Genomic DNA, 25,834 nt, shown 5'->3' on the forward strand with positions numbered 1-25,834 from the left:
CTTACATAAATAAGGTATTACATAAATAGGTCTTCTTGGTATGTTTTCTGTGTTCCTGTAGTAGTTCCAGATCTAGCAGCAGATTACAATCAGGTATAAAAACATTTATGCATTTTTTTGCAACCCCTTATTGAATACAATTTGCTTTGGAATTACAGCTGGGCTTTGTTGGTAATGTTAGTAGGATACAGCTGTACGTACAGTAGGATGCAAAAGTTCGGGCAACCTTGTTAATAGTCATTATTTTCATGTATAAATCGTTGGTTGTTACAATAAAAAATGTCAGTTAAATATATCATATAGGAGACACACAGCGATATTTGAGATGTGAAATGAAGTTTATTGGATTTACAGAAAATGTGCAATAATTGTTTAAACAAAATCAGGCAGGTGCATAAATTTGGCCACTGTTGTCATTTTATTGATTCCAAAACCTTTAGAACTAATCATTGGAACTCAAATTGGCTTGGTAAGCTCAGTGACCCCTGACCTACATACACAGGTGAATCCAATAATGAGAAAGAGTATTTAAGGGGGTCAATTGTAAGTTTCCCTCCTCTTTTAATTTTCTCTGAAGAGTAGCAACATGGAGGTCTCAAAACAACTCTCAAATGACCTAAAGACAAAGATTGTTCACCATCATGGTTTAGGGGTAGGATACAGAAAGCTGTCTCAGAGATTTAAGATGGAAGACCACAGGCTCAGTTCAAGTTAAGGCTCAAAGTGGCAGACCAAGAAAAATCTCGGATAGACGGAAGTGACGAATGGTGGGGAACAGTCAGAGTCAACCCACAGACCAGCACCAAAGACCTACAACATCATCTTGCAGCAGACGGAGTCACTGTGCATCGTTCAACCATTCGGCGCACTTTACACAAGGAGATGCTGTATGGGAGAGTGATGCAGAGGAAGCCTTTTCTCCGCCCTCAGCACAAACAGAGTAGCTTGAGGTATGCTAAAGCACATTTGGACAAGCCAGCTTCATTCTGGAATAAGGTGCTGTGGACTGATGAAACTAAAATTGAGTTATTTGGGCATAACAAGGGACGTTATGCATGGACGAAAAAGAACACAGCATTCCAAGAAAAACACCTGCTACCTACAGTAAAATATGGTGGTGGTTCCATCATGCTGTGGGGCTGTGTGGCCAGTGCAGGGACTGGGAATCTTGTCAAAGTTGAGGGACACATGGATTCCATTCAGTATCAGCAGATTCTGAAGACCAATGTCCAGGAATCAGTGACAAAGCTGAAGCTGCGCCGGGGCTGGATCTTTCAACAAGACAACGACCCGAAACACTGCTCAAAATCCACTAAGGCATTCATGCAGAGGAACAAGTACAACGTCCTGGAATGGCCATCTCAGTCCCCAGACCTGAATATTATTTAAAATCTATGGTGTGAGTTAAATGGACTGGTCCAAAATACCTTCAACCACAATCCAGACTCTCATTGGAACCTACAGAAAGCGTTTAAAGGCTGTACCTTCTGCAAAAGGCGAACTACTAAATATTGATTTTATTTCTGTTTTTGTGGTGCCCAAATTTATGCACATGCCTGATTTTTGAATAAACTTAATTTCACTTCTCAAATATCACTGTGTGTGTTTCCTATATGATATATTTAACTGCCTTTTTTTGTTGTTGTTGTAACAACCAACGATTTATACAGGAAAATGATGACTATTAACAAGGTTGCCCAAACTTTTGCATCCCACTGTATAAAACACGTTTCCCTAGAGGATCTATATGACACTGAATGATATAAATTTTATAGAAAAAGTGACACTTCCACATGATTTTTAAACAAAACCTAAGCCACTCTTGAACCAGGTTATGTTTTGCATAAGTTGCCATGATAATTTAGCCCAGTAAAAAGAGAGAACCACTTTCATGACACTGAAAATTCTGACTTTAAGCTCAACATAGCTCACTAACCCACTGCTTCACAGTATACCCTCTGGTAAGGACCAGGTGATTTTTACTATGTCCTGATAAAACCCTTAGAATTGAACAAATGTGTGTTTACTTTTTACCACGACTATATATCAGCTCTCTTATCATAATGGGTTGCCACAGAGGGTAGCTCTGCATTTTTGAGGTTTCAGATTTCAATTTGACCAGTGTTTATATTGGTCACTCTGTCGGGGACACCCATTCAACTGCTTGTTAACACAGATGTCTAATGAGCTAATCACATGGAAGCAACTCAATGCATTTAAGTATGTAGACATGGTCAAGATGACCTCCTGTAGTTCAAACTGATCAGTGGTGAAGAAAAGTGATTTCCTACCCTTAATACCAGTTAAACATTATTTAAACACCACAGCCCACCTCTGTATTGCTCATGACCACGTCCACTTCTTTGTGACTACAGTGTACTAGTCTTTTGACTGTTGCTTCCAGCAGGATAGTGCACCATGTCACAAAGCTCAAATAATTGCAAACTGGTTCCTTGACAATGAGTCACGGCACTGAGCACAAATGGCTTCTACAGGCACCAGCTCTCAATCCAGTAGAGCGCCCCTGGGATGGCAGATTCACTGCCATAGACTGCCACATTCTCCATAGATGAGTAACCAACAATTCTGCAGTAACTGTGTGAGGTTATCATGTCAATATAGACCCAGGTCTCCAGCACCTTGTTAAATTACGTGCCATGAAGAATTGTTGTGAAGTCAGTTGTGAAGGCAAAAGGCAGTGCAGCCCAGTAATATTAAATAAAGTGACTAGGTTATTATTAAGAAAACCTCTGGAATATATATCAGTACCATGAGCTAGGACAGGGAGTTTGGCCATCTAACTAAAATAAAATCCCGACATCTTAATCAGATTTTAAAAAATAGTAAGAATTTAGTAGCATTAGTAGTAATAGCATGTTTGGTCCTATATAAAACACAGCATTGGCCAACAATAATGACAAAAATAATCAAACAGCTTCAGAAAAATGCCCAGCATCATTCTATGATAAATATGTCTGCCACTGTCTGTAACCTACAGCACACTATGCCAACGGCGTTGTAATGCTACGTTCACGTGCTGCCGGAATTATTAAACCTTAGCGGAAGGGTGGCCACCAACAAAAAGTCGACAACAACAAAACATTTGATAGCAACCAAATAGGATTTAAAAAATAAAACATGGGAATTTCCCACCTTATAATTCAACGTGCAAACAAATGAATCCAAAAGAATGACGATTTTTGCATTTTTTCCAAAGCCTGTCTGGGACAACTGCTTCGATCAAGCTTACGAGGAGGACCTGAATGCGACAAACGTCTCTCAGCCGGTGTTTTCATATTTTTACGCCCCTCCGCTCTTGCACGGTGGTTTCCATGCTTCAGAGACGACAAACGTAGTCTGCAGGTAAATTATAGCGTTAACGGGTGTGCAGCCTTTCCCCCCTTGTAGATGAGATATAGGTTACATCAGATCTACCTAGGCTTTGTCATTAAAAGCGACAGCCTTGCAGCAACATGTTATGTAAGTGAAAACTGCACTGCTCAGAACATATTGGCAACCCAAGTTGGATATTTCCAACAACGTTTCAGTGTTGGTGTGATCAATTATTTATTCGTTTGACATCACGGATGACATTACACCTCACTCTCATTGTACATTGTACACATTATCATTTATTTCTTTTAAAGAAAGAGCGTCATTAACCATTAAATAGCAATCATCTTTGGTGTATGTCTGCATCCATGCTACAGTAACGCTTCCAGGGTCTGAACCTTTGTAAAAGGCGTTCCTCACAACTGGGCATACCCCAGCGTCACCGCTACCAGCATGCACTGTATTATAATCAGAGTTGTGCTTTTGCAGCTATGGGATCAGATGTGACTTGCCTTTGCCTTTTTATAAAGCCTTTTTGATTATTAGCCTTCATTTTGGGGTGCATCAAATAGCTCCCCTCCCCCGTGTGCTATGTAATTAGAGGAAGCGTATGAAGTTAAAATAATCCCCTACTATTTAAAGAAATTGGAAAGCTTTCTAAGGCTTTAAGGTCTAGAGGTTGTAATAGAAGCTAGATAATGCATTTACTTGTCTTTCTTTACTAAATATGACTGATTAAAGAAAAAGATCATCATAGTAAGGTAATCCTTTAAAGACTGTTAGAAGCTTTCTGCTTTCATCACGTCTGCTTTATGCCTGAGGTCTCCAACCCTACATTATATATGTGTACCAAAGAGGCAATTACTTTCCCGTTCCATAGACAGAGGGACTAATAATCCCAAAAGGAATTTCTACTCATAAGTACATGTGTGTGCGTTTTTAACTCAGTCACAGAGTGACTCAGAGTGTGTTTGTGTGCTGACAGGAAAACCATGACTCTGACCAGAGGATCTTTCACCTATGCTAGTGGGGAAGAGTACCACGGCGAGTGGAAAGAAGGCAAGACAATCCCACTTTTCAGTTTTAAAGAAAGCTTACAGGATGTCCAAACATGTTTATGTTAATACAAGGGAGACAGGCTGTCACTTGTAGCTATGGTAGTGTGTTTAGAATATGTCTCCAAGGTGTTGTTCTTTAGCTATCATCTTAGAGAAAGGTGAGATATCAGCACAATTGAAAAGTCTGTTGAGTCCTTGTTCTGTGAAGTCTGGATTAGGTATTCTTGGATTCAGGTTACGGCCTGCAAAAATTGAACTCATAACCATATTCCCCAAAGGAACAGGTCCATGGTATTATAGTGGTATTAGTTTGTACAATAATCTGTAAATGGTTTTGCTTCTAAAAGCCAGACTATTGTGTAATTTCTTAAAGAGCTTTCCAGACTTTCTAAAAGCCTTCTAAGGTTTTTCTGCTGCTTTTTCACTAATTTTTAGTCCAGCTCTGGTAACTGACCATTTTCAGAGGAATGGTCTTTTTTCTTTTTTTTTTTATTAACCCACTGAACAGGTGAAAAAAAACATTTTAAATTGGATCATTAGGCACTTTATTACTAGCAGCCTGTTACAAAAACGCAATTTCTTCCCATTTCTTTAGTTGAATCTACAAAAAATACCAAAGATATACTTTTTTAATCCACCATGCAGTAACATCTAGAAAGCATCTGATTGGCAAGGGCTTCATTTTTTAGCATGACAATGATCACAAGAACACTGGAAGTGCAGTAGAAGCATACCTGGATAGAAGAACACACAATGAAGCACTGTTACTTATGGATTTGACACCCCAGAGCTTGTATCTAATGGATGCTGCCACATTATTAAAGCAATGTGGGATAATTTTGACAGAGAACAGAACAAAAGGTAGCCGACCCGGCGATCCCCAAAGAAGAACTTTGAAAGGCCTGGAGAGATATTTTGCTCTCTTAGGAAAGAAAGCTTGTCTAAGAGAGTTCAGGTTGTGTTGGGCACAGCAAATACCAACTTTCAAGCTTTTTAGACCTGTATATTTCCTTGCATGTTTCCAGATATTTCAATAACTTTTAAATAATTTTAGTAAACCATAAAGCATTAGCTAAAGCAGCATCCATTAGATAAGGTAATAAGTAAGCTGCCTCACTGGGCTTGATGTTCACCCATCTGTGCTTTATGCTTAACTTCAGAGTACACATAACAGAGAGCTTTGTAAGTGATTTGTATTTACATAAATAATGTTATTACAGGGAAATAGCAGGAAAGTACCAAAGGCAGGGTTATCATGAAGCTGTGGGGAAAACATCTTTGTCCAAATTTTCACAGGATGCTTGCTCTGTTTTAAATCTCTCTAACACACATACAGTGATGCTACATATAGTGACATGCAAGCTCAAGCTATTTAGTCAAATCCCAATTAGCAAGCACTGGTAACCCAAGACAAGCAGCGACTGAGTTGCTAGCTCTGGCTTTGTCTGGATTAGACTTTGGACCTGTTTTGGAAATCTTAGTGTCCTCTGTCAGCTGCTTCTGAGAAACTAAGCCAATATGCTAGGAATAAGACAATCCCAGAGTAATTTTCTCTTGTCATTTGGTTTGTTATGATTTTCAGCTGCTTTTCCATAAAAACAACACAACTTAACTTATTGTATTCAACAAATTTTGCTCTACCTGCATTTTCAGTGTGGCTTTTGTGGATTAAACCAGTTGTAGGTGTGTGCCCTCTGATGTGATTATAAGCTTCAGTAGTGGATCACAGGCTTCTAGGAGGGGAGTGCAAGTACATTCCTTGACTGTTTTCACAATCTGGATCCCAAAGTAGAAATCCCTGCTAAAAATCTGCTGGATTAGACTGCTGTAATTCTGAGTGCACAGGAGGCAGATGGGACAGTAGTAAACCTTTCTCTGAGCAAGGGTGGAGGGGTATTTAAATCCAGGCACGTACTAACTCATGTGACATGAGAAGCACCTCTACGGTAAAAGTGAATTTAAATCCCTCGGCCACACTGTAAGTTCAAACGGTAGGCTCAGTTTTCCATCACTATGTTACAATTTGTTATGTAGGAATAAACCACAACAGACCTGGTGGTTGATTTTAATTAGATTTCTCACAAGTGAATGGTATCTTCTGTTTGAAGTTACTGCCATTGCTCACTTTGATGTTGTGGAACTTTCCAGGTCGGAGACATGGTGATGGCCAGCTCAAGTTTCAGGATGGAACCTGTTACAGCGGTCAGTTTGAGAATGGACTCTTCCATGGTTCTGGTGTACTGCTTTTTACAGATGGATCCAGGTGTGTGAACAAAACGAGTGGAAACAACAAGAGAACAAATTTTGTACTTGATTAAAAAACAAACTCATGCTTTACTTTCACCATTTCAGATACGAAGGCGAATTTGCACACGGAAAATTTCACGGCACGGGTGTCTTCAGTCGATATGACGGCATGAAGTTTGAAGGGGAATTCAAAGATGGGCGTGTTGAAGGCTATGGTAAGAGTTTTACAGCACTGGAACAGCCTGTCCATCAGGATGTCAGTATTCTCTCTCTGTGATAGCGTCTTAGCGTCCTCTGTCTGTCCTTCCAGGGCTACTGACTTTCCCAGATGGAACTCATGGTGTTCCACGAAATGAAGGCTTGTTTCAAAACCACAAGCTGCTGAAGAGAGAAAAGTGTCCAGGAGTGGTGCAGCGTGCGCAGGCTTCAGCCTCCAATGCTCACAGCCTGGCGCTTTGACAACCCTGAAGGACACAATCGCACTCAAGGTTCCAACACCATCCGAAAGGGCGTCAGGGATTGTACTTGAATATGTTTCCCCAGCTCTTCTCTCAATGTCTTCATCTCTTCTTTTACCATGACTTTTTTTCTTGTTATGCACAATCCTTGCTCTGCTTCAACAGAGGCTTGGAATCCACATGCAAATTGACCAAATAATGACTTTCTGGAAGACTGACATGAAATATGAAGACCATAAAGCACACCTTTAACTTCAAGTTATGAATACAGTGAATGCTGCTGTTCCAGTGTTCTGAACATCGTCTTTTTGTCTTTCCTACAGAATACTTAGCCTTCTTTTATCAAACCATGAAAATTGAGACAACTGGTTCTTTAAAGAGTTTGTAAATTAATTCTATAGGTGGAATTAATTCACCTTACAAAGGTGCAAGCTATTACAAGAAAGTGAAACCTAAATGTACCTTTTGAATTTTTAACTAGTGGTGCCACTAGCAGTGCTTTTATAAGTGGGTCCGCTTTTGTTCTTCACATTCACATGCACAAGGACGTGCTTGCATGTGCAAGAGCATGGCAGCAACATGATTCACATTCATGACAGCATGCCCACAAAGCCAGTCACAAAGACCGAGGGCTAAAACACAGATCTAAACAATGCACCATTTCAAATAGTTTTTAATTGGCTTTGTAAAGGTGTTATGAGAAAGGAAAAGCATTCAACATGTTTGACGGGTGGAAAAAGACACACAGCGTGCTGACGAAACGAGGTGAATGATTCTGAGAACACTCCAATGGCCGCCTTTAAGAGTCCCTCAACTGAAAATCCTGCTGCTAACTTTACAAAAAAAGGGATCAATTTTTCCACTTTCCCCCTTTTGAAAATCAGTATTCACGTTTGCCTTAAAGACATTTTTGTGCAAGAGTGTAGTTCAAGGTTGTCTGATTTAAAAAAAACAAACAAAAGACGCACAACGCCCTCTCTTTCCCTTCTTGACTCAAATGCTCCGAGACATATCGCTAAGCTGGTGCTGAAGTTTTAGCTCCCATCAGTCGCAAGTCCTGTCTCCCATCAACGCATCACATTTACAGTGGAAATCACAACTAAATGCACTCAATTATGGACCTAAATCTTAAACAAGGCAGCAAATTGAATGATTTATAAATCAGATATATATTTCACTTTGTAACGTGTGTAGTCCTTTTGTGATATGTATAGATAGTCATCGTCTGTGACTGTGTTTGGTTTGACCTCTGGAATGAATTATTGGTCAGGTGGAAAATTGTACTACTACATTATTTAACACGGTGTAGTTAAAGAACGTGTTAAGAATTTATCATTAACCTTTATAGCTGATCACAGCCGACCTGTGATTTCTGATTATTTCCGTGTACTTGAACAGTTAATAGGCCTTAAAAAGCATTTGTTGAGATGGTTTGTCTAGGGTTGCCTACACAGCGCTTCAACCAAAGACAGACAGAAGATACAGCTACTGAACTCCAGAACAGTCAAGTGTCATGTTTTCCTGAACAATAAAGAGCAATCAGTAAGAACAAATTGCAGATTAAACAGGGAATTGAAATCAGATTCTGCTTTAAATATGTCTGATGTTTCGAGCATGATTTAACACATTTACAGGCATTCACTGCTGTTATCGAGTATAAAGAAAATCAATTCACAGTCTTGCATTGTTGCTTCGAAAGCCCCTTTGGTATGGCAGCACGGTGGAAAGTACAATCACAAAGACAGCAGTACAGTGAATGCATTAGTGCCACTTTATAAAACACACTTTACAGTGTAATATGCTGCAGATCTCGTAGAGGGTTTTCTTTTTCTTTTCCATTAGACACAACGCTTCCTCAAGCCTTCTTTGCTTCCACACTTCTGCCTGAGTGAAACTGGATACACTCGAATCACACATCCTTTTCCAAATGGAAACAAATGGTGCTTTAAAAGTGTGCCTGCCCAGATTTTCACTTGCCTGGAAAACATCGTTTCGGTTCTTAGGTTTTTGTTCAGTAACGATTTAATGTTGCTTTGAGTGCTCTCAGAGAAAACTGTTGCACAATATCCTGTAATGTTCCTGGAATAAGTCTCACAGAGGTGGCAACCAGTGGATGTGTTTAATAAAGATCTTTTTGCTGAAAGCGAAACGTGTTTTTCATCGAGTGTCACAGTATTTGAATTGAACAAAGAAACAGGAAACGCTTTAGTTTTTATTTCATAGCTTCTCAGGGATTCTAACGTAAAGGGTAAATTATGGGAGAGATGTTTGCATTTCGCTCACAAACAGGTTCCACTGGATTTTGGTTCCACCATAGCAACAACACAGAGGGAAAACCTCCAGCTTCCCCATCCCCCTCTTTCAGCCCTAACTCACAACAAAGCAGCATGCAACTCACAAAGAGCTGAGAACATTAAACCTCAAAAAGTAAAAGAATCACTTTTCTAAAACTGTCATTTGATATACACAGATTAGCAAAAGCCGTGCTAAGATTAGGTCGACAAAATAAAACTATAACACTTGCACACGGTGTGAATAACCTTCTATTGTTTGTGGTATGTTTTCCCCAGTGTCCCTGACAGTTACACAGCATTGCTTTTAACGGGAAACATGTCTGTGTGTGATAGTTTATCTGATGCACTGCCTACAATAAGCACAGTGATACATGAAAAAACAACATTTTACACCAGCACTGTGAGAAATACAGCAGTACCACAATATTTGTTTAGGAAGCTGTGCTGGCTATTTTTAGAATATGCTACTGTACTTAAAAGACTACAGTATAAGCAGAGCAGCAAATTGTTTCCCCCAGCGTGAATGACAAATGTCCCTCAGGAACATTTGAGCCTCTGATGATAGAAGGAAAATATGTTGCTGAGCTCCTGCTGAATCTCTGACTTTTGCGGGAGGCATACCCATCATCTCTGCTGCTGTCAGCTGGCATCTCAAACACAGGGCTGATGCGTTCTCTGGCCTGGCCCACTGGCTCAATAAAAGAAGGACCTCTAATGTATATTCAAAAACAACTTTTACACAGTCCCCATCTCTGTCAGCTTTATTTAACTTTCAAAACCATCCCAAATCAGATGTGAAATATTCAGAGTGTTTGTAACAATATTAAGCACTTTTAAACCTCGTTTCAAAATCCCGAGGCTGGCTTTGTTTTTTTCACTTGTGAGTTGTTTTCTTACTGTTTTAAATAAGCAGATACTTTTTAATATTAATGTTAATTCCCAACTGATATTTTCAGACTGATTTAGAGGTTTTACAGTAATGTCCTGGAAACGCAGATGCAAATATCATTTACACAGCACTACATAGAAGTACAGAATATATTTGTATAGAGAGAACCTGAGGCAGATGCTCATAGAAAGTGATATAGAAAGAATATACAATATGAGTCAAGGGTGGATCATCAACCAGGTGGATTTTAGCTCACGGTGAGCCTCAACAATCCCAGGATATCTGCTGGCTTTTAGTTAAATGCGGCAGAACTGTAACCACTCAGTTGCAATGTAAACTGAGGTGATCCTTGCACAGATGCACAGCTTTGTGCTGCACTGTTCACTCCTCCCCTGAGTTGTTAGAAGGCGACAGTACTCCCACATTCATCTTTTCTCAAGCCTCTGCAGGGTCTCCACGATGTCAAACTGCCATTGTTTTACCTGCTGCACTGCTGTCAGTCCTTCCTGTAATCACACTGTCACTTTGTTACCACTGAGGTATATAGCATGCAGAGTGTTGAGATGTGAACAACACCATGTTAGCTTTTAATATGCAGGCAGTAAATATGCTTTAAAATAGTGGCAATATAGTGTAATAACAAATCTAATGCTTAGATTTAAAAATCCTGTGTGTGTAAGGCGGTGGAGGCCTGGTCCTTTTAGTTCGCAAATTAGCAAAAGTTAAAGAGATGAATAGGTGTGACACTGGCATGAAACTGAACGTGACACTTGTGATTATGTCATATGCACCACAGTGTTAATATCTTAGCATGAAGACAGGAAACTGCAAGCACTGTTCAAAGAAAACAGAAGCACATCTGAAGATCACACCTTACATCTTGCTCATTTAAAAAAACAACCCAACCAAAAAAAAACAAAAAACAATGCACCAGTCTGACAGTTTATGAGGTGCTGCTGAACTACATTTCTTGACTTGGATCAAAACTGCCTTTCGTATGAATCAAAAAGCAAACTGTCATCATTGTCTCACTTTATTATGAGATAACCAAGCTAGCATTGTATTTGCACATATGGAAATCAAAACTGTCCTGTGAACCAGGTTCTTTACATTTTCACACCCATGCTAACCTGCACACTAATGAGAATTAAAGATGAAAAAAAAAAAACAACTCACATGATTTTTTATTTTTGTGTCAGCTCCTGCAACTATGAGCAGCTTCACTATCTTGTATCTGTTGAGACGCACTGCATCGTGCAGGGCTGTGTCACCTTCCTAAAACCAGGTTTTAAAAAAAGCATTTTTGTTAACGACTTAAATAAACTGTAGAGGTCATGAAGCACAGAAGTGGAGCGGAGTTTCCACCTACCCTGTCCCTGGAGTTGATTAAGGCCCCACAAGACAGCAGGTATTCCACAATGGAGGTGTGGCCTGTTCTCGTGGCAACATGCAGAGGTGTGCTATGCAACTGTAGTACAGACAATAATATAAACTGAGATTGTGGGAATGTGTGCAAATTCGTGTTCAATTAGAGGCTGACTGTGGAGTGGTGCAAATGCAGAGCCCACTAAAATTCACATTTACCTTATCTCTAACATTAAGATCAGCCCCGTGGCTCTTCAGGACTTCGACAACTGTCAAGTTTCCCCCTCTGCAGGCCCAGTGTATGGCCCTAGAGCCCAGCTGAAACACAGTAGGAGCCACCACCCACCCACCCCACCCCCCCAATCCCATCCCATTAGAAGTGCAGGCACCAGGTCACTAGAACCAGGAGCTTTAGTTTGAGAAGATAATCTCACTCAATCCCATCATCATCTTTACAAACCCACAGCGTGCACACACGTCTTACTTGATCTTTTAAGTTGATATCAGCTCCTTTTCCTAAAAGCATTTGGACAACTGGAGCATGTCCTTCCAGGCAGGCGCGGTGGAGTGCTGTCCTCTTCAGCTGGCAAATGTAAATATATTATTAGCTGAGATTTTAGCATGCTATATTTTATTCATGTTTTACTGTGATGCAGGGAGAGCCCTACCTCATCGTGGGCATTTGGGTTCCCACCATCTTCCAGATACCTGTCTATGATATCCAGTTTGCACTCACTGGCTGCGTTCATGAATTCTGCAGTATCCACAGGTTCTATCTGTCCACACAGACACACACAGAGGAGCAGGAGAGGCAGAGGTTCACTTTATACATCTCTGACATGAAGACACAGCTTCTGAAAATCATTCTCACCACTTGCTTTTCCACAGACAGCCTGGGCATGAATGTTTTTTTGGTCTTCTTTTTTCTTTTGCCCAGCGCTGAGTTATCCTGTTCTGCACTCAGGTCCAAACTCTCGCTGCACAGGTCCGATGAGATTCTCCCCGTTCTCTCATCTGCCTGAAAAATGACGGGAACAATAACAAACACAGTTTGAAAACCTAGATCAGCGAGGGAATGCTGGCTTTGGAAGCAGCGGTGCCAAGCAAGCTATGGGGTGTTGAGAGCCGGGAATGACAGTGTTAATGTCAAAACAAATTCACAGCATAGTGCAAACCCGGCTTGGCCATAGCAATCGAAACATTTCAGATAAAATGCCTCATGTGCTGTTCATAGTCACATTTTTGTATTAGTTATCAGATTTAATGTCAAACAAGCACTACACCTGCAACACTTACTCATATGTTTTTAATTTTTCTCATTAAGAACTTTTTGGAATTTTGATATTGTGATAACAACAGAAAAATACATTATATAGTCTGTGCTGGCAGAGAGACAAAAAGGGGGTGTCAAACGATTATCATTTTAGGAGTCAACAGAAGAATGACTGCAAAAGCCACAGCAGGAATAAAGCTTTTACCTACCTGGGTTTTCTCTTCTTGACCTGTCTCATGGTCCATCACACCGGCCCACTGTGCAACCTTTTCCATCCCTGGGGTAAAATATGCAAAAATGCAATAATAATATAGTAATATCGAACAACTAAATGTTCAATAATCTAAATATATAGAATAAAACTGTCAGATCATACAGCTTATAGAGAAGTGCTGTTGGACACAGTGGCTTGATGCCTTCAGTGACTTCAGTGACTTCATGGTAGGACATTGTGTTACTCCAACAAACAGGTGTGTGTGTACTTTGCCGTGTACTTGCCAGACCTACATTCTCGCTCACTCTCTTCCTCTGTCATGCCCACACACACACACAAACACACAACCCCACAAAACACACACACACACTTGTCTTCATATCCTAGTGAGGACATCTAGTTGACATAATGCTTTCCCTAGTCACTTACCCTAACCCTTACCATCAAAAATGAGTGCCTAAACCTAACCATAACCTAATTGTGATGTGACACTAAAACCTTCAAACTTGTGGGGACGGGTATTTTGTCCCCACAGCTATAGTAGAATTCCAATTTGTGGTCCTCACAAAGATATCTAAACATGCTACACACACACACACACACACACACACACACACACACACACACACACACACACACACACACACACACACACACACACAGAAAGACTTCAGGCCCTTTAGGCATGTCCTACACAGAGGGTATATTCACTGCATAAGCTCCTGGTTTTACTCCCTCCTGTCGCTGCCACAGTATGCCCTTCTCTTTTACTTCAATATTCCTCTCATAAACATGCTGGTTTGAGGGATTATGCTATTTATAAAGGTTTGATCACTGTCAAGTGATATCTTGATTGGTCACTCAGTCTGTTATTTTATTTGGTTAATTTTGATAAACTGCATCCAGAATTGCAGGTAGGACCAGTGTGCACTGGGGGAGGGTCTTTAGTTGTTTTTACCTGAGAGAGTCAGGCAGCCGAAAGATAAATCAGCAAAGGGCATGGATTTTGTAAATCAACTGCCTTTGTCTGCATACAGTACATGACGCAGGGCTGTTTGATAACGGGTTGTGCGGCAGCTACACAAACACTTCTCCTTTTTAGTGCTTAAAACCTTTTAGGTGTACTTCAGTGTTGTATTTACCATGTCTGACACTTCCCCCCTTTCACATGATGTGTTTGTGCAGATTTTAATTGTATAGACACACACACACTCACTTGGTCCCACTCAGACAGAAATGTTTGCAAATGAGTGACATGTTAATGTTTAACCAGTGACTCTGAAGGAAGTGACAGAGTTCAGACAGATAGGAAGCAGCAGCAGCCATTTTAGCAGAACATAACAATAGATGTTGTTATGTTTTTCTCCTCTCCTCTCACCCATGGAGCTCAGGCAAGGACACAGTTAACAATCAGCTTGTCTTTTATCATCCTGGCTGTGAGTACTGTTGCTTATATTACTCAAATTGATGTTGATCTTGGCTTTTACTGTGTAAAAACCATTTTAAAAGAGTGTAAGCTCACATTTTTCAGTTAAATTTACTCTAATGTCTATAATTACAGAGGTTTGTATCTGCCATAGAAAGAGTTTAGTTCGTGATGTTGCTGTTATAAAGTGGAGACTATGTTCACTGCCGTGAGTTCAGCACTGTGTGTGTTTCAGGTGAAAGTATGAGCGCCATGGTAACGCTGAATCGCTTGAGTGTAGCAGACCTGGACAACAGCTCTCAGCAGCTGCCTGAGGCCGCAGAAGCGGCAACCCGAAGACCACCCTTTCACAGGAAGAAAGTGGTCCCAAAGACTGACTCCAGAGATGTTTTTCTCAACAGGTGCAGCACATCTTTAGTACTGCATTTCCTTTGTGGGCTATTATCTGTGCTATTTATAACTAACACTATATTTTGTTGCATTAAAAACAAACAATCTGCTGTAAAGAGAGGAGAACCTTTTCTTTAGCCTGATGCTGCTGATCGGATGTTATTTGGCTATTCTGATTCCTGCTTATCTCCCCTCGGACAAGGTGGCAGCTATCAGAGACGACTATCAACAACCCAAAGATATGGTACGGATGCATCTTTGTACATCTTGGCAAGCATTTGAGATGGTTTCTTTCCCTTTCTTTCAGCTTAAATGTTTTTCCCTCTGTTCAGGCTGTACTAAATCGGTCAGCCTCTCTGCTGGCAGGACCTTGTCTGCCTCGCTGGTGTCTAAACCACCTCAAGCACCTGTCTTGTCCTGTTGGCCTCCAAGACATCCCCGTGTTTATACAGCAGGAGAGGCGTGAGCCATGGAGTCTGTCTCCTCCTCTTGGGTTTCAGGGCATCGAACAGCATCTCGCTGTAGCGCTCGCCACTCTGCCTCAACCTGGCCTGCCTCCATCATTGAAGAGAGAAGGCAGCTGCACGCGATGCGTGGTGGTGGGTAGTGGAGGGATTCTTCATGGGAGCCATCTTGGATCACATATAGATCAGTATGACATCATTATCAGGTATGCATTCCTGTGTCAAGTGGACACCAAAGACAGACTGTGGCGCCTATTTTTAAATCGTTGTGATGGTCGTCATCTCACAGGCTCCATCTGTGTTACCAGGCTGAATAATGCTCCGGTGCACGGCTTTGAGAGAGATGTTGGTTCGAGGACAACCATTCGCCTGACGTACCCAGAGGGAGCACCTCACTCCTCAAACGAGTACAGAAAGACTAGCATATTTGCTGTGGTGGTCTTTAAGAGCCTAGATTTAGACTGGCTTACTTCTGTCATCACCAAACAACCTCTGGTAAGGCCACATCACAAGATCCTCCACTGCACACGGAAAGGGCATATTGCACACACAAGCATCACAGAAAGTCATGTAGCAATGGCACTATACTATACATATACACCCTATATCTCCTTTTATTTGTTATTTTTCAATAGAGCTTCTGGTCCAAAATGTGGTTCTGGAAGGAAGTTGTGGATCATATCCCCCTGACACCAGAGAGCTTCAAGATCGTCCACCCAGAGATTATTCACAAGATGGGCCAAGTTATAGAGAAATATGAACTGAACCAGAGAAATGTGAGTTTCTATGAATGAATAATCTGTGGACATTAATGACTGTGCAAATAACAAAATTACTTTCACTTAAAATCATAAACTCACAGCCATTAGGAGGGCTTTTGCTATCATGTTGAGTAATTTTAACGAAACGGAAGAGACTGAACTCTTATGTTGCAAACTACGTCACGGGTCGTTTTTTTTCCTCCCCAAGAACATATTGCCAACAATTGGTGCCACTGGAGTGGTGATGGCTTTGCAGCTCTGCGACCAGGTGAGTCTGGCTGGGTTTGGGTATGACATGCAGCACCCCGAGGCCAGGCTTCATTATTATGAGGCCATACGCATGGACACAATGAAGTCTCAAGTAAGTTTAGCTTAATGATCAAAGCAGCGGCAAGGAGGCGTCTGAGCTTCATGCTTCGACTCATTTTTCCCCCTATGATTATATCCAGGTGGTGCATGATGTAACTGCTGAAAAACTCTTCTTGAAGGACCTGGTGGCTGCAGGAGTAGTGACTGACCTAACAGGAGGGGGTATGAGTCAAAGATTGGTGATATACAGAACTGAAGAACTCTACACACTGCAGACTGATTCTAAAAGGCTCACAGCATCATGTGGTTAACTGATTGCTGAGCACATTTAACTCCAAGTGGCTAATTTTTCTCATTACAATTCAATGAACATGTTAAATCACTGGATCCTGTTCTGTAATTGTGATAGAAGCTAAATTGTGCTACCACACAGAAACGTGATGGTCTAGGTTCACACTGTACTATTTCAACTGAGTTTACAACAATTTAATAAACATAAAACATAAGAATGTGAGACTACTGATTGTTTTTTCTCAAAAATTATTTATCGTTTATTAAGACAGACAAACCATAATTACTATTACTATTGTTTCCTTCATACATCTTATTACGCTGCCATTAGTAAAGGCAAAAAAAGGGACAATAGCTGCATTTCTTAAAAACAACAACAATAACAACAAAAATCAGCCACAAATTTTAAAAAGAAAAAAAATATCTCAGTAAAATGATACAAATATTTAGATTAATAATAAATAAGTCAAAAACATATTTTTAAGAACATATTAAAATACCCAAAAATTAGGAAGTGGAACATGCTTCATAAAAGACGAGGTGTGTACAGTGCACAGGGGGGGTTGATTTATCTAATCAGAAATCAAAGTGCTTTCAATAAATAATTTTGGGTCTTAGGATTTTAAACACAATACAAAAATACACTGACAATGAAACAGATGCAGAACACAACATGTAAAATAAGAGTTGTTTTTTTTTGTTCTTGGCTACTCTGACCCACTGTGAGAGTGTGGGTCTGTCTACAGCAGTGGGTTGCGTGAGGGCTCCCATAATTTGCTTGCCAGCTGCCTGCAGTGCTGGAGGATGATCTCAGTGGGGATGACTCCCAGGTGAACTGTTAGGAGCTCGTAGCATTTCACTGTCTCGCCCGGGTGATTCTTACTATAGTACCGAAGCAGCTTCCTGCAACATGCATCACTTTGTTTAGTCAGGAAAACAAATTAAAGAAAAATATTTCTATCACACCAGGTTGGTTACCTGTAGTAATTGTGAGCAAGCACCCCGATAGGGGCGGAGTCATCGGGCATGATGGGTATGTCTTTTGCCTCCAACTTGAAACCCTGATTGAAGAGGTATACAAATTGAATTATAGGCTTTTTTGCTGTTTCAGGCAGTTAAATTTGTTTTTATGGATAACAGAACAAAGTACAGCAGTGACTTACAGTTTCATTTTCAAACCAGAGAAAGTAGCAGAAGTAGAAATCTCCATCACGTAATGTTAGAGTGGAGTAACCCTTCTGAAGATAGTGCCGTGTTGTGCTGACCAGGCTCCACATCTTCAGTATGGATTAGAAAAAAGAAATGACAAAAATATGCATACTGTGATTATCCACACGCTGTGTTATGCACAGCCTAATGTACGATGAACATGAGGCTACAGATAGCTGGCCTAATTTATCACAAACACTAGGAAACAGTCGACACATAAACTTACCACCACACATAAAACAAAACTATCTGTACATGTTTGACTTCCAAGAAGTCAGACTTTGTCATTTTTTGAGTAATAGGTCTCCAGGCTTTCTGAAGGTCTTTCAAAGCTTTTTTTTGATATTGCCTGCCTTTTCACCAATTTTCAGTCCAGTCCTTGCACCTGACCATTTGCAGAGTAAAAAAAGGCACCTAACACAAAAGAAGAATTTAGTATCTAATTTAGTAGAAGAAAATAGTATCCTTTGGCACTTTGTTACTAGCAGCCTGTTCCACAAACACACAGTTTGCTGACATTTCTTTAGTTAAGTCTAGGAAAAATGCCAAAGATGACATATCTTGACAGACATAAAATAGTATTTTTGAACCAACAATGTGATTCCCAAAAAGCTATTAGCTAAAAACTTGTCATATGCTTAAAAATGTAACTGAAAACTGAACAAGTGAAGGCCAAAAAAGAAATGGCAGGCCTAAAACACAGCAGATGAACAGTATGTTAAAGTCATACCCTTAAGAAATGGAAAACATTCCTGCAAAGACCTGACACAGCAACTGAGAAATGCATCTGACCATTAGGTCTACTGTTCATTGAAGAGACAAATTGACTGAAGTAGTGCAACAGATCTTATGGAGTGAGAAATTCAAATTTGACATTTTTTGTTCAAATAATCATCACACAGATGAGACGAGTAGAACAGTCGAGTGTCTACAGTTATCTGTAAAAGACAGTGGAGGCTCTGTCATGGGATTGTGTCAAAACTGACTGAGCTATGAACACAGACAGTACTGTCAGATTTTGATCCACCATGAAATACCATCTGATTGCCAACACCTTCAATTTTCAGCATGACAATGATCCCAAACACACAGCAAAAGCATAACTGGGTAAAAACCCAGTGGAACACTGTTAGCCATGGACTGGCCTCCCCAGAGTTGAGACCTCAACATTATTGCTGGATCATCTTGACAGCAAAGAGGAGAAAGGCAGCCAAAGAAAAGCTTTGGATGTCCATCGAGAAGCCTGGAGAATTATTCCTGAGGACTACTTAAAAGCTTGCTTAGGAACATTCAGGCTGTGTTGAAGAATAAAGATGCTTGATATACTCTATTTCCATCTATGTTTGGACACATTCCAATAAATCAATTAACCCATTTCCCATTTTCCCAGCAAAATAGAAAGAAATGACGAGGGGGCTGTTGACTTCTATACTTTACCGCAAAACAAATAAGATGTAGTTCTAGTTTTAGTGACCTTGTTTTTGATATACTGAGCCACTGGTCCCTTCCCCAGCTCAGACGTGGTCCGCTCTGTGATGCTGAGTGATGGCGCTATCATTTGTCCGCTTGATCGGTCCACACAGATAAAATGGACGAGGCCTGGGAAATCCTCCAGGTAAGTGAGATTAATCAGTTAAGATTAATACGCTCAGCATAACAATGGGTTTGTTTTTTGGGTTTTTTAAGTGTATGGATGTTGTTAAAAACCATAAAAATACAAAATATACTTTTACAAATATTACAAATTCTGCTTTGTAGAAAACAACTGCAGAGAAATTAGACAAAACAGGACATCACAGAGTTGCTGCGCTGAGAGGATATGAGACCATGGTGATGTTCCTCTTGCTTTTCACTAACAGGAAGTCCTTCCAGTCCATCAGTTTCTCCCTTAGAGAGTGAGACAAAGACGAAGATAGGAAGACAAAGAGGATACAGAGAAAACAATGAAGGACGAGGTTGCACAGTGTCAAAATAAAAAAATGAAGTCAAGTTGGCAAACTTAAAATATAACAACGAAAATAGTAGCTGACAGACACCCACTGCACCATGGTCTGGGCCCGTTCTTGCAGGCCAGGGGAGAGACGACGAGGAGTGTCGTCTGGTCCAGAGTCATACAGAAAACACTGTCGGTATATGCCACACAGTTGGGTCTTCATGTGCTTGCACCACGGGATAAGACTGCAACATAAACAGACATTTAAAGCCTCACAGGGTCATCAAACTGTCTTGCTGTCATTTGGCCAGCAGAGGGCAGTAAGAGACTTACTCTCTGCTGAACCCAGGCCCTCCTCTGGAGAAGGCCCGGTTTTTGAATTCGGTCCAGACATTTTGCAACTGTGAGGACTGGTTAGAAGAAGAAAAGACAAAAAAAAAGAAAGAAAAAGATTTGATTGGATCATGTGCAAACATTCTGTGTTTCTGTGATAACAAATGAGGATTAAAGGAATTAGTTTTTAAAGTCAATTTTTTGACTTGGGTGTTTGTGGCAAAGGCAGACGGGTGCTGAGGAAGTGTAGAAGAATACAGCCACCCAACACACAAAAACAAACCTGTATCCCATTCAGTGCCAAGGTTTTAAGGAATTTATCCAGCTTGCTGCGCACTTCATGCATAGGCTGGCCTCTTGTGGAACCTCCTTGGCCTTCATTTAAGCGCTTCTCCAGTTTGGCGAAGGCTTCCCAAAATGTATACACAGACATGGCTACTCCACTGTGTGGAAACTGACACAGACGACACAGATCAATATAAAAAAAAATGAACTGTTTAAACAACTGAGCAAAAATATATTTAGATGCTGTGAACGCTTCATGGCACAGAGGTTAAATAAATGTATCTCCAAATAAGTCAAAAAGACTCCCCCTACTGGCCACAAAACCACAATATGTCTGTGCGCACATACTGTAAACAAGCAAATTACTGCACATATAGACTGTACGCGACTTCATATGGAGTCACTGATACACACATTGTTTGCTTGTCGGTATTCACAAACCTTAGTTAGCAGCACTAGTGTGATGCCAGGCCACAGTGGGAGACAGTACATGGAGTGAGGCATCATGGGATAGAGGCCATCTTTTTGCGAGACCTCTAAGAAGACTTTGTGAGGGGTTGCTGGATCAGGTGGACAAACTTCTAGAGTACTCAAGCTGTCCTCTGCCATCTGAATACAGCGTTTTTTTTAAAGTCACACTGTGTCAGGGTAACACACAAACAGAAAGCTGTTTACTTTGTTTACAAATGTATTCTCACCTGGATGTCCGGGTCTACAAACTCAAACACAGGAGTGCTTCCCCTCACTGGCTTTTCTGGTGATGCGTACAAAATAAAGAAACAAATGACGAGGAACATGCTCTGCACACTTAACATGACTTAATCTGGTCACAGATACAGTTTGAGACGTAGGAATCTGCATTTTGTATCTACTCGGTTTTATCCTTGTCTGTTAAAATCTGTTTGATGATCTGAACACAAAAGCTCTACTCAACAACCCACCTGAACTGCTTGAATCTTTGTCTGTAGGTGAGGGCTCTGGGGTGTAAAAACTTTCATGGCCAGAACCAGATGTACTATCAATATCCTTCAGGCAAAGTGCACAGAAAGAGAGAATAAACACTCAGTAACAACATGCTTTGTCGGTGCTGTTTGAGAGGCTGTCACCACTTTGTACCTCTGGACTTGGGTCATCCACATCCACGTTGCTAGGATACATATTCTGTGCCATGATGATGAGGGCCAGGAGGTCTGAGGTGCTGAGTATACTTGCATTGCGACTAGAAAGAAATAGATGGTTGTAGCCATTACCATGTCGAATTATAAAAAGTAAAAAAGGTAGGATGAGTATATGAACTGTAAGTACGGGTGATATACGAGGAAGGGTGTAAGCTATAAAAATAATGTGACAGGTTTATAGAAACATCTGTACCTGGAGTAGAAAGCGAGCAGTTTGGTGTGAACCAGGATGAAGGCATGCAGCACCTCCTCTCCTCCTCTCTCTATGCTGCTGTTGATCTGCTGAACCAAACGGCGCTCCAGGAATTCGATGCACTGCTCACACAGTGTGGGGTGGATCAGCCTCTCCACCGCCTAACAGAGTGATGATGGTGATTTTTAAACAAGATATTAAAGAGGGTTTTTTTTTAAAAAAAGAAAGAAAAAGTCTATTTTCTAATCTGTACTAAGTGAGAAAGAACCACACCTCCACTAAGAAGCTCTGATCATTCTCTCGGAGGTGGCTGTAGGTCTCCAGCAGACTCTGGAGATGCTTCCACAGTCTCAGCCTTTGCTCCGTGTCCCGGGCGCGCAGTCTGGTGACAAGCAACATATGCTCATACTAAACCTCATGCTGTATTAAAAGCCAATGATAAACAGACAAAATGTCTTACTCTTTCCTGAGGAGGTTCCCACTGAGGGTCACCATGCCAAACAAAACTTCAATCATCTTATTCATCACGTAGATTTTCCTCCTTAGATCCTCCTCCTTTTCCTCGCCGTCTCCATTCACAGCAATGTACAGGCACTCATCAAACTGTAGACACAAAATACCCTAATAAATGTGGTTTTGCCCCAAGCGAATGAATGAGCTGGAAAATAAAGTGAAGGCGGTTGTCTTCTGCTCTTTGATTTCTTTAAGCGATAAAGGGTTTACACAAGAAAGAGCTAAAAGGCTGCTGACGCTGAGTGGACCTGAAACATGTCAAGTGCTTGGACTCGATAACTGCATCATGCGCGGCAGGAGGATAAAGCCTTAACAAGACTCACGTGATAAAACATGCTGCTTCACAGAGACAAAGGCCTGCATTTAGGTGCTGTTACTGAAGCCTGATTGCTTTACAGATCAGAAATCTTCAAACAAGGTCAAGAGAAATTAGAGTCATAGCACAATTTTTAGATAATTTAGGAACTTGTGCAAGGGATGAAGACAGTTTTTTCTGTGTATGGCGGGTGCTACCTGGTGCAGTACGTAGATGTGGTTGTTTTCTGTCGTGAAAGATGTGTAGCTGTCAGCCTCTGTCACCATGGTGCTGAAGGAGATGATGATGGGAGCAAACAGAGTGCTGATGCTGTCCTCAAAGGCCGGAAACTGGGAGAGAAAAAAAAGCAAACGATCAACTCATTTTAACACATACAGGAAACAAGTTCAAAAGCACATGCAGAGTGTCTGCTGAATACAGCTTTCTTCAACTTTACCCCGTGGCCTTCCTCTTGAGACGCTCCATACTGTTCCTGGATATTCTGCTGAAATTCCAAGTCAGTCCAGTAGAAGAGCATTTCAGCACTCTCACTTGCTATCAGCAAGCACTTCATCTGGACTACAGATGCGTTCCTGTCCTGTTTTAATGCGGTGTCCTATTTTACTCCAACTTCTCCACACGCATTAGGCTGTAAAAAAAAAAAATGTTAAAAGTACTGAGGTGAAAGACATAAAACAGAGTCCGGGGAGGAATTTTGTGAAGCACAAAGGACTGACTTGATACTATTCACACAGCTAAGGCATGCCCACAAGGAAGATGTTAAAATTTTGAAACACGATTAAACGGTCCTCAGATTGCCATTTTATTGTTCCAGCATTTAGAGCACAAGTTTGAGAAGTCTAAAAAAAAAAAAAACGAAAAAAGAAAGATCACATCATTTTTTCATAAGTATTGATCTGAAAGCTCCCCTAAAGAAACGAATGTCTGTGTAAGCATGCATTTATATTTGATTAGCTTACAGAAGCAGTTCTCAGTGTGCAGGACTGGCCTCCTGATGGGGCTTAAAGCCACTGCAGGTAGGTGTGGACAACCAGGTGGCAAGAATATAGAGCAAAATGAATGATATATTCTTATATTGTTGATGACTGTAATAGAAAATGTTGGAGAACTAGTGACTTATGAAAAGGTTGCCAAATAGACCCTGACTTATATATTGGTGGGGCCGATATTAGCCATTAGCAAGTATATCGATGTCGGCATTGTAATACCCGAAACACCCTTCAACCATGGTGCGTTTCCCATTACAGAAAACTTGATCAGGTAGTTCACTCAACTCTGAGTGTATTCACCCTTAGTTAAGCATGTGTGTGAATAAAGAAGGCATCGTCAATGCAAAAGCCATCATCAAGTGAAAAATCTTAGTAAATGGAGCTTCAATACCACAATTCAATGTGGAAATAGTTAAATAAAGAGCAAAGCCTCCATTGTAATACAGAGGAATATGAAGTTAGTCGGTCTGGGTCATGACGCTTATTTTGAAAAACAGGACTGTTTCATGGGGCTGAAAAAAAAATCGACCTATATATCAGATTTTTAAATAAATAAATATTGCTATTTGTAACCACCTAAAAATCCTATATTATTAGGAGATAGGGATACTTGTTTAAAAAAAAAATCATTATAGATTATAGGTACAGAAATGAATGTATCTCTGTAGCATCTTTGGTATAAAGATCATGACTAGCAATGAGGTCAGTGACACTGAGTCATTGTAACAGTATTATTATTGTGAATATATTTGCCACAGGAGTAACCGAAAGCAAGGAAATAAGCCTTCTCCTAGGCTCTGTTGCTTCCTGGCCTAAAGTAGGTAGACTCTGATAGTATATTAATGACGATATCCAGGCTCAGAGGCAGGAAAAAAGTAAGATCGGGAGTAGAAATACCTAAATGTCCACCCTTGTTCACGAAGGTCCTTCTCCTCAACAAAAGATTTAAATAATGTTTGTAATTGTGGTGAGAGCAACACAGTGAGTGTACAGATGGGGTAACACCAGCTCTGAAACAGAAAGGATCCTTAGGGGCTCAGAGCTTTGAAACACAACAATCATTTCTTCTCTTTCTTTTTATGTTTTGGCTGGTTTTTGTACATCTAACGCATATTTAATTAATATCTCATGATAGCCAGTTGGGCAAAAGTTGTGAAAAAGGCAGAAAAATTTGATTTGGAAATCTTTTGCAAACCCATAGACTAAAAATGTGCAGTCAGAAACACCTGATGTAACCATGAGCAGCTTATCTTTTTTCATGGAGCTCCGATCCGTGCATTCACATCCCGTGTTTTACTAAAAGCCTTCGCTCTTTTACAAAACGTTTAACTTCCTCCATACACAGTCTGCTGATCCACAAACGTAGTGACCAAAGTTACAACTCGTGTCACCGCAAATCACTCACACTTTTCTGCGCCGGATAACTCCAGCATCCCAGTCCAGTGCCTCCGTTGTCCTATCAATCAGCCCTCCTCAGTTTTCCGGGCCGTTTGGGGACGTTTTCATAGCGGGTTACAGTTTCAACCCAAGCTGCCTTCTTCCTTCCGCGCTGCAGCCCCACGCCAGCGTTCAGTCATGTGACTTCAGGCAGGAAGTTTGCTGGTGTGAAAAGAGCTGGAGCTGTCAAACTATCGAGGAGAAGCGCCCGCCAGACTGCTGCTGCTAAGGAGCTCGTGTTAAGTGGAAGCTCCTCGAAGTGGATTACCCCTCGGGGAGCCCGATGATCAGTGAGGCAGGAAAAAGTCATGTGCTGGTGCATAAAGTGACCCACATGACTAGGAGAGCTATGCTGTATAATAGCTGGTATTTGTGGCATGCAGCTGCATGATTGAGACTGAGATTAGTAGCGTACTCGTGCCCGCTTTTTAAAAAAAATCTTGGTTTGACATTTAGTGCAAATCTGTTTGCCTGTTGTAGTAAAGCTTCGGAATTTGTATGGAAGCTACTGAGAAAATGGCAAATCTTTGCGGTGTACAGAGGAAAAAATATTGAAATGAATAAATTGGATGTATTATATTGTAGTGTGTGTGTGTGGGGGGGGGCGGGGGGGAGTCACAGTGTTTGGCAGATGTATAAAATTTACATTTATGTGATTAATACTGCAAAAGGCCTG

The 25,834-nt window shown here is 40.8% G+C and overlaps 4 protein-coding genes across 5 annotated transcripts; 2 read left to right on the plus strand and 2 right to left on the minus strand.

Annotated features, from left to right (window-relative positions):
* The first annotated feature begins 1,627 nt into the window (after positions 1–1,627).
* Positions 1,628–9,246, plus strand: morn4 (MORN repeat containing 4). Its single transcript, XM_085182166.1, has 5 exons — positions 1,628–3,363; positions 4,319–4,392; positions 6,540–6,654; positions 6,744–6,853; positions 6,949–9,246. The coding sequence occupies exons 1-5, from the start codon at positions 3,191–3,193 to the stop codon at positions 7,095–7,097; spliced, it is 621 nt and encodes a 206-aa protein (XP_085038292.1). The 5' UTR covers positions 1,628–3,190; the 3' UTR covers positions 7,098–9,246.
* A 142-nt stretch (positions 9,247–9,388) lies between these two features.
* On the minus strand, positions 9,389–14,162 carry ankrd2 (ankyrin repeat domain 2 (stretch responsive muscle)). Its single transcript, XM_085182167.1, has 8 exons — positions 13,127–14,162; positions 12,516–12,662; positions 12,313–12,420; positions 12,129–12,227; positions 11,864–11,962; positions 11,649–11,747; positions 11,456–11,554; positions 9,389–10,785 (listed from the first exon to the last, which is right to left on the minus strand). Exons 1-8 carry the CDS (start codon positions 13,190–13,192, stop codon positions 10,705–10,707), a joined length of 798 nt encoding a protein of 265 aa, XP_085038293.1. The 5' UTR covers positions 13,193–14,162; the 3' UTR covers positions 9,389–10,704.
* Positions 14,163–14,427: 265 nt separating this feature from the next.
* st3gal7 (ST3 beta-galactoside alpha-2,3-sialyltransferase 7) lies at positions 14,428–17,164 on the plus strand. Its single transcript, XM_085182160.1, has 8 exons — positions 14,428–14,567; positions 14,793–14,958; positions 15,065–15,191; positions 15,280–15,617; positions 15,720–15,906; positions 16,047–16,187; positions 16,381–16,533; positions 16,622–17,164. The coding sequence occupies exons 2-8, from the start codon at positions 14,801–14,803 to the stop codon at positions 16,790–16,792; spliced, it is 1,275 nt and encodes a 424-aa protein (XP_085038286.1). The 5' UTR covers positions 14,428–14,567; positions 14,793–14,800; the 3' UTR covers positions 16,793–17,164.
* On the minus strand, positions 15,334–25,486 carry hps1 (HPS1 biogenesis of lysosomal organelles complex 3 subunit 1). 2 transcript variants are annotated; one of them, XM_085182158.1, is made up of 19 exons: positions 25,127–25,486; positions 23,449–23,571; positions 23,169–23,360; positions 22,930–23,061; positions 22,364–22,506; positions 22,177–22,285; positions 21,904–22,064; positions 21,649–21,751; positions 21,474–21,558; positions 21,231–21,286; positions 20,974–21,141; positions 20,531–20,701; positions 20,248–20,324; positions 20,022–20,159; positions 19,803–19,868; positions 19,456–19,600; positions 17,936–18,049; positions 17,751–17,833; positions 15,334–17,675 (listed from the first exon to the last, which is right to left on the minus strand). In XM_085182158.1, exons 3-19 carry the CDS (start codon positions 23,283–23,285, stop codon positions 17,513–17,515), a joined length of 2,031 nt encoding a protein of 676 aa, XP_085038284.1. In that variant the 5' UTR covers positions 23,286–23,360; positions 23,449–23,571; positions 25,127–25,486; the 3' UTR covers positions 15,334–17,512. The 2 variants fall into 2 exon arrangements, with proteins under 2 accessions (XP_085038284.1, XP_085038283.1); XM_085182157.1 differs by lacking the exon at positions 23,449–23,571 and having other exon boundaries at positions 25,127–25,485.
* Between the last annotated feature and the right edge of the window lie 348 nt (positions 25,487–25,834).

Source organism: Neolamprologus multifasciatus, chromosome 13, assembly GCF_963576455.1.
Source record: "Neolamprologus multifasciatus chromosome 13, fNeoMul1.2, whole genome shotgun sequence".
Classification (NCBI taxonomy): Eukaryota; Metazoa; Chordata; class Actinopteri; order Cichliformes; family Cichlidae; genus Neolamprologus; species Neolamprologus multifasciatus.

Excerpts from the sequence above, each read along its gene's own strand:
- ankrd2 (XM_085182167.1), bottom strand. The coding sequence starts at position 13,192 with ATGGAAAAGGTTGCACAGTGGGCCGGTGTGATGGACCATGAGACAGGT. Across the intron at positions 11,963-12,128 it reads ATATCAACTTAAAAGATCAA|CTGGGCTCTAGGGCCATACA; the intron begins GTAAGACGTGTG and ends ACTGTGTTTCAG. Across the intron at positions 11,555-11,648 it reads TAATCAACTCCAGGGACAGG|GAAGGTGACACAGCCCTGCA; the intron begins GTAGGTGGAAAC and ends ACCTGGTTTTAG.
- hps1 (XM_085182158.1), bottom strand. The coding sequence starts at position 23,285 with ATGAAGTGCTTGCTGATAGCAAGTGAGAGTGCTGAAATGCTCTTCTAC. Across the intron at positions 20,702-20,973 it reads CACTAGTGCTGCTAACTAAG|TTTCCACACAGTGGAGTAGC; the intron begins GTTTGTGAATAC and ends CGTCTGTGTCAG. Across the intron at positions 20,160-20,247 it reads GGGCCTGGGTTCAGCAGAGA|TCTTATCCCGTGGTGCAAGC; the intron begins GTAAGTCTCTTA and ends TTTATGTTGCAG.
- st3gal7 (XM_085182160.1), top strand. The coding sequence starts at position 14,801 with ATGAGCGCCATGGTAACGCTGAATCGCTTGAGTGTAGCAGACCTGGAC. Across the intron at positions 16,188-16,380 it reads ATGAACTGAACCAGAGAAAT|AACATATTGCCAACAATTGG; the intron begins GTGAGTTTCTAT and ends TTCCTCCCCAAG. Across the intron at positions 16,534-16,621 it reads TGGACACAATGAAGTCTCAA|GTGGTGCATGATGTAACTGC; the intron begins GTAAGTTTAGCT and ends GATTATATCCAG.
- morn4 (XM_085182166.1), top strand. The coding sequence starts at position 3,191 with ATGACGATTTTTGCATTTTTTCCAAAGCCTGTCTGGGACAACTGCTTC. Across the intron at positions 4,393-6,539 it reads CCACGGCGAGTGGAAAGAAG|GTCGGAGACATGGTGATGGC; the intron begins GCAAGACAATCC and ends GGAACTTTCCAG. Across the intron at positions 6,854-6,948 it reads TGGGCGTGTTGAAGGCTATG|GGCTACTGACTTTCCCAGAT; the intron begins GTAAGAGTTTTA and ends CTGTCCTTCCAG.